The sequence below is a fragment of the Mastigoproctus giganteus genome, chromosome 10 (genome assembly GCF_048544385.1).
Source record: "Mastigoproctus giganteus isolate SK-2022 chromosome 10, ASM4854438v1, whole genome shotgun sequence".
NCBI classification, from domain to species: domain Eukaryota; kingdom Metazoa; phylum Arthropoda; class Arachnida; order Uropygi; family Thelyphonidae; genus Mastigoproctus; species Mastigoproctus giganteus.
Window position 1 is genome coordinate 28,107,851 of NC_143584.1, and position 12,119 is coordinate 28,119,969.

Consider the following 12,119-nt stretch of genomic DNA (forward strand, 5'->3'; position numbering starts at 1 on the left):
AGGATCAAATTAAGTAATTTTAGCCCAGATACTACACAGCTTATTGCAAACCATCAGCCACAACTGTCTCATTAACAATTAATGCTAATGATTAAAATGGATATGCAGTGTGCTGTGATTTTTATGAAATTAAAATGGCAGTAATAAAACAAATAATAATTTTTACTGTTTTCTGTTTCTGAGCTAAAATAATTGGTAAGTAATCATTACCCGATTGTTACTTACCTGTATATTATAATTATTTTATATTTTTTAATAAAAAATTAACTATTTTTAACAGATTTTTCTTATAATCCATCCATTAAAATTAAAATGCATTAATTTTTTTGAATGGTAGGGGTCAATGAGGGTAAAATGCATTTTTTAAAGGGATCAGCAGGTAAAAAAAAAGGTTGGGCACTCGTGTTCTTGCCCATTTCTTTAGTAATTCAAATTCTTCTAGTAATGCACAGAGTTTTAATTTGGAATTGGTACACTCCTTATATCAGGTGAAAAGAAAAGATCCATCACCTGAGCTTAGTTTGTGTGCTAGACTAACCTTAGAATATGTGCCATACTCTATACAAGCAACAAACTCATGACTCATTCTGTAAATGCTTGCAGGCATTTCTGCCCTAGTCATGTTGCTCTTGGACAATGTATTTAAAGTGGATCTTGTAAAAACCATTATTTAGGTAAACTTCGAACTTAAGAAAGATTACAAAATTTAAATTTTCAATATAGTACAGAATTTAAATTAACAAAGTATTACAGAAATTAAACTATTCCCAAAACTTTACTACTAATGAAGTTTAAATTAAGCTACCGAAGTTACCAGAAGAAATTTAACTTGGCAGAAATACTTTAGAAAACTCAGTAAATTTTAAAACACATTGTAGAAATTAATTTCACAAAATTACTGAAATTAAATTTAAACCAATTTTAAACAGAAATTTTGTCTAACAGACACCTTTTTTTAAACCTCTTAGTTAAGCTGTTAGAGCCAACTTAAAACACGTCTGCTCCCTTCATCTGTCTACAGTAGAAGGTTTTTCTGCATGTTCCTGTTTCAATATTTGAAAATATAGTAACTTATAGTCAAGGATAGCATATGCTATATGTTATTCCTGATGACATGATTTCGGAATTGTCATTTGTTGTGTTTTTTATATTATTACACTGCACGACTGAATTTTAATGTCATTCTGTGTCAATATTTTCTGTTGAAGTGGTGTAAAGATTCAATCATTAAAAATGATATCTTATATGCATGCTATTGAATCATTAATTTTATAAGCATTTTTATTGTAAAATTATGACATTAAATATTAACTTGTTTTGTTTTGTAGGGCCCGTGTTCATGCACAAAGGAAGTTTGCTCAGGGATCAACACCTAGTAGTCCAGCCCCCACTCCTGTAAAAGTTTGCCCCTCTAATAACACTGCAACTGAGTTTCTTCCATGCCGAAGGCCTAAGACTGAAGATTTTTTAACATTTTTATGCCTCAGAGGTAAGAATAACAGTTTGTTACTTTTTAACTACATCTACAAATTATCATTATAGAAGTGTTTGTAGATTTATAGGAAAGGTTACCAAACTGCTTACTTTTATGTGATGAGTATGTTACTGCAGTTTGTGTTCAACTAACACCAGTTATAGTTTTGTGAAAATCTGAAACAAGCCCTATTACTCTCCATCTACCATTTGCTGAGTTGCTACCCCTGCTTATGGCTGCCATTAAATAAATAAATTTTCTGTTTATACTCTGGGACGACCACACGGTCAGAAGAGTTCACAAGGTAGAGAGAATACAAGAAACAGCACCTTATTCAGCAGTCACAGGCTTAAATCCGGGTCACTCAAGGCACGTGTACTTATGCACCCGCACGCCTGACTACTCGGCTGCATCAGCTTGATAAGTCTATATAAAATTCTAATCTGAGTACTTCCCAAAAAAACTTATCATTGCAGTAGGCCAAATCAGCAGCTTTATATACAACTTAAGGAACAAAATGAAAAACAAAACATTGTCGCTTTTCTTTTTTCTTTGATGTAAAAAAACAAGAAACAGCTGAGCCTATGACCTAAGGATCAAATTAAGTAAAGTTAGCTGGTTAATGGTAGTACAATGATACCATTTCATATTTTTATCCCCCCCCCAACTCCCTCCAGTACTATAGGATAATTTTAAACATCACATAGTCGTAGGCTGCTTAAATTTGCTACTTACTTTTTTGGCATCCCAGTTTGTTAAGCCAACAATACATTTTAGAAACATAAAAAATTCTGATCTCTTCCTTCTTTGATTTAGTACAATAATATTATCTCATATTTTCACACCACCTGAACTAGGAATTACAAGCAAATTTAAACAGCCTAAAATTGGTGGAAGTTAAACCGTCCTATTTCATTCAGTCTGTTTGAATTTGCACCACTGCTTATTGGCATTCTAGTTTATTAACATCATCATATTTAATGGATAAAATTAAATGATTTAAACATTGAAATCGTCTTCCTTTTAAAGTTACATCAGCAGTGTAGTCCTTTTTTTTTTTTTTTTTTTTTTATTGAAAACCCCAAAAATGAGAGGTTAGAACCTATAGTACTTAGAACCATGCTTGGGTTGGAGGTTGAGAAGATGAAAGAAGATATTTGTTGACATAAGACTTGAAGTTCTGTAGACTGTAATTTTTAGGAAATGCGTATGAAGGAAGTTTGTTCCAGAAAACTGCAGTTGAATGAATAAACAAGGAAAATGAAAAGTGGGTTCTGGAGTTTGAAATTGGACAGTAAATGGATGTTGGCTGGTGGTGCCATGTGTTGAGACTGTTTTGAAAGAATGGGAATTGTAGAAGCCAATTCAGAAGAACAGTGCCCATGGAAGTATCTGTAGAAAAGGCATGCAGCAGAAACAGTACATTTATGAGACAGTGAGTTGGAGAGACTCTGATAGAGATGAGTCATTAATTAACCTAACTGCCCTTTTCTGAATGGAATCTAAAAGCCTGGGAGAGGTTTTTTTGGGAGCAACCCCCCAGATTTGGGAACAATATTCCATGGTAGGGTGGATTTGTGATTTGTACAGAGTGAACAGCTGTTTGAAAGAAAAGTAACGCCGAGAGCGAAAGAGAAAAACCAAGTATTTTAGATGCAGAAGAAGCAATATTTGTAGTGTGCTTGTGCCAAGAGAGATTAGAAGTCAGGGTAATCCCCAAAAGAGATATATCATTTTGCCTAGAAATCGGAGTGTCACCAAAGATAAGCATAGGAGCAGAAGAATCCTTTTTGCGAGATATAAGACAAGACTGAGTTTTAGAAGGATTGAAATCACCTAAGTTGTCTTTTCCCCACTGGAGATCTGCATTTAAGGGATTGGTGGCAGATATTCAAGAATTCGAAACTGATTGAGCAGGGCAAGGTTTCTCAATATAGAAAGTAGAATGCAATGTGCTATCATCAGTAAACCTAAGGATAGGATTTCCAGTCAACGGAAGAAGATCATTAATATACAAGAGGAAAAGAGTGTGGGAAAGAACTGAACCTTGGGGACACCAGCATTAGTGGAGAAGTTAGAAGACAGAGAGCCATCTACCATCACCCTCAGTGAGCGATCAGAGAGAAAACTGGATAACCAATTTCAAAAAAAAGTTGGCAAACCATAACATGGAAGCTTGTTTAGAAGACCTTTATGCCAAACACAATCGAAAGCCTTTGACATGTCAAGAACAACTGCTTGTGTTTCACGGAACTTTTCCATTGAATTTGTCATAAATGGGTAAAATGAGCCAGAATATCACCAGTGAATCGACACTGGCGATCATCAGACAGAAGGTTTCTAGGAAGTTTGAGTTGGCGGTTAATTGATTTTTCCATTGCTTTTTAGAAGAGTAGAAGTAATTGCAATGGGATAATTGGATGGGAGGGATTTGGAGGAATAAGAAAGTGAAAAAAGGTTACACATAATACAAGAGTAAGTTCAGGAGCACAGGTTTTGAGAACAAGTGAAGAAATACCATCAGGACTTGGAGCTTTCTTAGCATCAAGATTCGTCAAAATCTTTCTGACATCCTTTTGACAGAAGACTGCAGGAGGCATTGAATGGAGTGTGTTGGGAATGGTGGGAGTTGTTTTACCAAGATCATTAATACATGAGTTGGAAGAAAAATGGTATGCTAGCAGGTCAGTTTTATCCTTGGCTGAAGTGACAACAGAACCAACTGGTTTTCGGCAAAAGTTGTGGCAATAGCTTTGGCAAGAGACCAGAATGCTCGGCTACCATTAGAGCAAGAAGCAAGTTTTATACTCTTAGCCTGTTCAAAATCTAGTTTGGACTTATTAATAACTGCTTTACAATTGTTGTGAGCTTTGGTGTAGTCAGAAAATGAAACTGAAGAATTGGAAACAAGCCAATTACAATATGCAACGTTCTTCTCTTGAACAGCCTTAGCACATTTATTGGAAAACCAAGGTTTAGATAAAGGACGAGATTTTAAAGTGGAATGTGGGATAAAGGATTCCATTCCTGCAAGAATAATTTCACTGACACGATCTGAGCAAACTTTGACATCAGAAGTTTTGAAACAGTAATCCGACCAAGGAAAAGAAGAAATGAAGTCTAACAGGTCATCCCATTTTGCATTCTTGTAATGCCAAACAACACGAGGTTGGGAATAGCCATGAGATAAAGGTTCCATTGGAGAAGAGACAATCACCAAGTTGTGATCTGAAGTGCCTAAAGGACGTCTCACTTCGACCGTGTACTTAGAAGGGTTGTTTGTGAGAAAAAAATCAAGCGTGTTGGCTGTATGGTTAGGATTGTCCTGTATTCTTGTATAATACCGGACAATCCCAATCCAAGAAAATGAAAGCCAGCTGGAGTTGTGAACATAAATCACCAAGGAAAATTACCTCACTGTTAGGAAAGTTGGACTGGAGAAAGTCAAGTTGCAAAGAGAGGAAGTCAAAGAGCTCCAAGTGATTAGTAGAGTTGAGAGAATGGTAGAGACAACAGATGAATTTGACACAGAGGTAGAGAGATTTTAATCCAGAGAAGATCGAAAAGAGGAGATTCCAAATTACCAAGTCTCTGACAGGGAGTATCGGAACGGACATATGCACAAATACCACCCTTGAAGCGAAAGGCATCATACAGTGAATAATTTGGACAAGTGAGATGAGCAGTTGTTGAATCAACCGGTAACTAAGATTCTGTCAGGAAAAAGTACATAGGGTTTGGCAAACTGCAAGTGGAAGTGGATATTGTTGAGATTAGAATTGATACCACGTATATTTGAAACCGGCCTCCGTAGCCGAGTGGGCAGGAGCGGGAGTGCAGTAGCACACGCTCTTTGAGTAGACCGGGGTTCAAGCCCCTCACTGCTGAATACGGTCGATCTGCCAACCCGCACTGGACCAGCGTGTTAGATTATGGTCCATTTCCCTCAGCATGAATTGTTGAGGAGGCTTCCATCCTGCAGTGGGTTGATAATGGCTGCAATTTACTTTATATTTGTGAAATGAACTAGGAAATGTTTACATCAGCAACGTAGTCTAACTTCTGTGATTATTTAGCTGTCACTACCTGTTCTATGCCCAATAGAACAGGTAGTGACAACTAAACCATGTAACTGATGACCTGGATAGGTGATAAAAACTGCAGCTCGTATATCTGAGGCTACTTTATTTCCAGGTCAATAATGACATATTTGTCCATTGGCACCAATTTTTCATTTATTAGAATAACCTATTTGTTATAGAAATACGACTACAATTTTTATTATCTAAATCAGTTATTATAAAAGTTGCTTGGTGGCTTTTAATAATATTTTTAGTAATTATTTTATTTTATAAAATAATTAATATTATAATTATGATTTAATTTGTATAATTATTAATTAAATAAATTCTTAATTTTATTTATTTAATTCTGGCTTTGGAAATACAGAATGGTATATCTATGTTTTCAAAATTCTTTTATGTTAAAGCTATTTTGCCCCCAGATTTTAAGAGGGAAAAATAAATTCCTTAAATCAAGGTAAGGAGGAAAATCCTTAATTTAACCCCATTTTTAATAAAAACTTTTTATCCCATCATTTTTCAAGTTCATGGGGGATCCTTCCTCTCGCAGCTATTTTGCCAAGAGGAGGGAATACTATAAGGATATGTTTTAAGTGCTATGCTTTTTGCCATTAAAGTAAACTCCATTACTGAACCACTTCCTCTAACAGTAAACTGTCTCACTGTCTGATTTTAGCATATTTTCCCAATCATGCAAAATTTGCCACTGCCCTTAACTCTACTGGGCAGTGGCAAATAGTTTCCAGGTTCTCATTGCAGAAAACCATTTGTTTACATTTTTATCGCAAGCATAACCTTCACCTCGAACCTGAATTAAGCTTTCTTCAACGTATTCATTATCTATGCACAAAGTGCATGAGAGCAATCAATTGTGCAATCAATATTAGATTATGAATCTCAGGTATGTGCATCTGCCAGAAATAGCATCCTTCAGTAGCTTGACCCCATTCACCAGCAGCTGTTCGTATTGTTACTGTTGCATTCACATTTCGTGTCCAAAGTCTGTGTAGAACCAAATGAACCATCCTTGTTGCTTTGATGAAAACAGTTGTCTCTGCAGTATGCTTTATTTTTTAATGTTGTTTAGAAATACTCAGAATTTAATCAGAGCACAACAGATTGTTGTTTAACATAAATATTAATCTTAAATATTAGTATTAGCACTTGGGTATCTGCTGTATTCAGTATAAGTGCAGTGAAGTGCATTGGGAACATTACACTTAAACAGTGCTTTTAATAGAATTCCAGTTTCTGAGACAGTTTATATATTATATTTTAAGAATTATGAGAATACTACCAGAAAAATCCTTTCTGGTAGGATTCTCATAATTCTTAAAATATAATATTCATAGTTATGTTATACAAATTTTGTAGTATAATACAGATGTCAAAAAAAAAAAAAAAAAAAAGTGAGTTGAAAATCTCTTTAAATACACCATTTTCAAATTGCAGTAGCAAAACATGTAGCCACTTTAAAGAGCAGATACAGTGGAGTGTAGAAAACATGATGCAGCTTGTTATGTGAGAGACAAGCTGTATCGTGTTAAAATTGTCCATTATTCCTACACGGCATAACAGGTCTGCCTCAGTGTGTGCCTTTGTGGCACATGCAATGCTCCTGCAAGTGGTTGCATAGGTAAAAATCTGCATCTGCTTGGACATTATAGATGTGATGACACTCCACATGTGTGAAACGTATGGATGCTTAGCTGATGGGATATCTTCCCATTGCTATAGTAGCATTCCATTGAGAGGATGCAGGTGGGCATTGCCTATAAGACTGACAGTATATAGCAGCCAGTCATTTGATAACTCTAAAATGCTAGAATTCTCGGTGATGGAGAACTGCTACTGATATCTGCAACTACAGCACCCGCTGGCAGAAGACTCATAATAGAGGATTATCATTTGACTGAAACTTTTTACACCTAATAGGAATACAGATAATTCTCATGGAAGATTCACCAGTTATGAGACTTGAACTACCCAGTACTGTTACTTGATTTAGAGTATTGCTTGGATTGTTGTGCCTGTATAATAATATATGGATACTTACCATCATGATAGGTGATGGAGATTATACCTCTTGAATGTGAATACCTCACGGAATTCATCAAAACATTCAGTTAAGAGTAAAGAAAGATTTAAGAAAACTAAACTGTATCTTTAAGAAGTGAACCAGAAATATCTAAGAGAATTACAAGAAGTACAAGATTAATGGATATGTGTGAAGAGATTATTAAGTCACAGACTGAGAAAAGAAATTCTGAGAATAAATTATCAAAAACAAGTAAGCAACATAAATATGGATGCTCAGAAAACATTAGCCTTGATCATTTTAAGAAAATTTTGAAAAATAGTATTAAAATGGACAAAAATCCAAAAAAAAAAAAATGGATTTATATAATTCAACTAAATCAGCAGACTTCAGTAAAACCAGATTTTCAAGATTAAGTACTATTACCTGGCTTAAAATAATGCTTGGATTGTTGCACTTGTATAAAAATATATGTATCCTTTCCATTATGTTAGGCGATGGAGATTATACCTCTTGAATGTGAACACTTAATGAGTTGTATGCTTTCTCATTTAAATCTTGCACACAGCAGGGAAAGGATAACTACTAATTTCAACAGAAGGTAAAGGATGAATATCAGTCACACTCTATTCAGCCTATGAGGTGGGCTGTACAACTTATATTGTCAGAGGGTAGAAATAATGCATTTGTTGACATGCTAATTAGACACATTTAAATTCAGATTTGTCCTGTTGACATTACTCAGAGAAATTAATTAATATTTAAGAAAATAAGATTCAAGAAAGCAAGCTTATACAGCATCAGCCAAAAAAAAAAAATTCTCATTTCAGCCATTCATTAGCTCCAAAAGTTTGACCAGTTCTTCCTTGAATTTATTTGAGCTATCAACTTCCACAATGAGAGAAGGAAGATTTTCCAGCAATCAACCACCCACTGGCTAAAGACAAATTTCTGCACATCTATTCTACAACTGTCTTTCCTCGATTTTAATTTGTTTCCCCCCCCCATGTGCGGAATCTCAGCAAGAGAAATAACCCTTCAACATAGAGCTTGCTCAAATCATTCAAGGTCTTATACGCCTCACCTTCAAGGTGACGTCCTCACCTTCAAGGTGCCTAGTCTCCAGACACTGCAGTTTACAGAACTTAAGCCCTTTTTGGTAAGGGCAACCCTTTCTTCCCCTCACAAATCTCATTGTCTTTCTCTGTACTTGTTCTAGCAGCTCTACATCCTTCCTAAAATGAGACCTCTAGACCTGTATGCAGTACTCAAGGTGTGGCCTGACCAGTGCCTTATACAAATGGATAATCACCTCCTTATCCCTACTAACAAAGTTACTGTATATCATTGACATGACCCCATGAGCTTCTCTAGCAGCACAATTACCCCCGGGTCTTCATTCTCCATTGAGTTTAGTACCACTATTGGTATGCCACTCAGATTATTGCTACCCATATGCAGTACTTTGCACTTGTCAATGTTAAACTTCAGTTGCTACCTCTCAGCCGATCTACCCAGCTTTTCTAGATCCTGTTGTCGTAGAGTACTGTCATTAACAACCCTGCCAACTTTCGTATCATTTGCAAACTTGGACATTAAGCCTGATATACCTTCATCAGTATCATTGATAAATATAGAAAACAACAGTGGGCCCAACACCGAACCCTAGGGGACTCCACTAATTAACATTAATCCACGAAGAGCAGTGTCCATTGATTACCACTCTCTGTCTTCCCCCACTCAACTGTCTCTTTATCCATAGCAGCATCTTGCCTTTAATACCATACTGCTCCAACTTGTACAGTGGTTTTTCGATGGTATTTGTGCAATGGTATTTAAAAGCTTTCCTGAAATCCAAGTGTATGATATCAAAATTATGTTTTGCATCCAGTTCCTTTTTGATCACATCATAGTATCCAATCATATTGGTCAGACAAGACTTCACCTTATACTCATGCTGTGTCTGAACAATAACTACAGTCTTGTATAGATGATCCTGCCATGCTTCTTCAACCAGTATCTCCATTATTTTCCCCTGAACAGAAATTAAGCAAACAGGTTTGCAATTATTCATGTCACCCTTTGATCCCCCTTTGTGAATTGCCGATAGAATTGCACATCTCCAGTCTGTGGGGAGCCCCCCCCATGAATCCAAGGATGTTCTCATAATTTTGGTTAAGGGTTTGCTTACTTCCTTTGCTGCCTTCTTTAATATAACTGGATAGATCCTATCCACCTCAAGTACCTTTCTTATGTTTAACTTCAACAATTTCTCCTCCACTTTGCTCTCAGTTATTACAAAATCATTTAGCTCTCTGTTAGAATTTGATAAGCTTCTGGCCTGCACTTCCCTGCAGAATTTTTCATGTGTGAATGTAGATGCAAAATTCTCATTCAGTTTGTCAGTTACCTGAGCAGGATCAACAGTCGAACCATCGATATTAAGTGGACCAATCTGATTCATCTCCTTCCTTCTAGAGTTTATTTAAGCAAAGAAGTCTTTGCTGTTTTTCTTTGCATCCTTTGCCAAAGATTTCTCATAATCTGCCTTTGCTTGCTTAACCTCCTTTGTGACTTGATTACAATCTAGTTTATATCAACCGTAGGCTTTTGTGTCCCATGCATTTTTCTTCTCTGTCAGGAGTCTTATTAGTTCATCCGACATCAATTTAGGCCTAAACCTTGCTTGAACAATATTTCTTACTTAGTATGAAAAGCCTAGTAGCTTCCAAGATTAATTCCATGAAAGCTTCCCATTTAGAATTTGCTGTTGGTAACATCATCAATTGTTTCCACTGTACAGAATTTAAAAACTCTGGTCTTTGAGACCACTGTAGTCACCTTTACGGTAGCAAAAGCCTTTCCCTTTACCCCCAGTGATAGCTAAATCTTTAAATAAATCCCACATCAGTACACTGTGATCACTGTTATCCAGTGGTTCCTTTATCTGTACATTTTTAATGCATGAATAATCACTGCTGATAATCAGATCAAGAGTGTTACTCCCTCTTGTTGCCTCTCTAACATGCTGCTGTAGAAAATAATCATCCAAATAAATCCACAAAAGTCTTGCTAGTGTGTGAGCGACCAAACCACAACTTCCAGTCAATATCTGGGAAGTTAAAATCCTTCATTATAATACATTTGCATTTGCCAACCCACTCTATTTTTCAGTAAAGTTGTTCATTGTACTCATCATAGTCATTAGGCCTAAAACACCCTCCTCTCTCAATTTTGCTTTCCCAGTGCTTATGTCATTCCAAACTGACTGAGCATTGCACTGTCCACCAATGTCAATTGGATGTATTGTTTTAGATTTTGTGTTTCTAAACTAACAGCATAACTTCTCCTCCTTTCCTACCCTGTCTATCCTTTCTGTACATATTGTACTCCCCAAATTCCAATTCTGCATTCTTTATATCTGTGTGACACCACGTCTCTGATATCCCAACAATATCCGCTGTTGATACGTTGACCAGAACTTCAAAGTCATCAAGTTTTTTTAATCCTAGGATTGGTGTATACGTCACCTGTTCTTACTCTAGTTTACCCTAACACAGCCCATGTATTTACATGTTCCATGATGACTTCCAGCAGTTCTTGAAATCCCCAGTACCTTGCTTTCCAGGCTGCTGCTCATTTCCAGTAGAAACAGTGCAAGAATCACTTTCACTTCTGCTTGCATCTACTGTTAATCTGTTAGTCTGTGAATCTCCCCCCTAAGCTACCAGTTCTCTGCCCCACCTAACTACCTCGATAATGTCAGCAAATATTCTTGCACCATTAAGTATATCCAATCCTTGTAGATGCAGTCTTTCCTGTTCACAAGCACAAACTGCACTGAGAAAAATTCCCCCCATGAGCCTTGCACAATCTCTCCAGTACTGAATTTATTGACAAGGCTGTCATCATATACTCCCATGATAACATTATAACATTGTTATAATGTTATCATGTCTGTGCAGAATTCCAGACATTTTCAAATTTAACCTATCTCGTGACTTTTTTTCAACATGGACCTGTACTTATTTCATAAGTCTGCTTTTAATGTCATTAGTGCCAACATGTACAACAATATCACCTTTTGTGTCTGCCATGTGGACAAGTTGATGTGTTGTAGAGCAGATATCTTTTTTCTCCCAGATACATTTTTCTTTTGAAACTTATAATTTAAAATAAATCATTTAATTACATAATGTGGAGACAGAGTTCTTGTTTTAGATTTCCACAGAAGTGTCTAAGCTGAACAGTTGCTAGAAAAGCAACTGTTCAGCTTAGACCACAATGACATGTGGCAAAGAAGAAAAATGCATGGGATACATACAAATTAATGGGTGACATGGAAGCCTATGATAGATATAAGTTGGTCTGTAACCAAGTCACAAAGGAGATTAGGCAGGCAAAGGCAAACTACGAAAAATCCTTGGCAAAGGATGCAAAGAAAAACAGAAAAGAGTTCTTTACATATTTAAACTCAAGAAGGAAAGGGATGAATCAGATTGGTCCACTGGATATTGATGGTTCA

At 36.2% G+C, this 12,119-nt stretch overlaps 1 protein-coding gene across 1 annotated transcript in view; it reads left to right on the top strand.

The window, feature by feature from the left end:
• LOC150078915 (uncharacterized) overlaps positions 1 to 12,119 on the top strand; it is a 508,023-nt gene that overhangs the window by 155,246 nt on the left and 340,658 nt on the right. Inside the window, exon 4 of the mRNA XM_090382884.1 lies at positions 1,329 to 1,489. Coding sequence (XP_090239010.1) covers positions 1,329 to 1,489 — 161 coding nt within the window. The remainder of the gene's footprint in view (positions 1 to 1,328; positions 1,490 to 12,119) is intronic.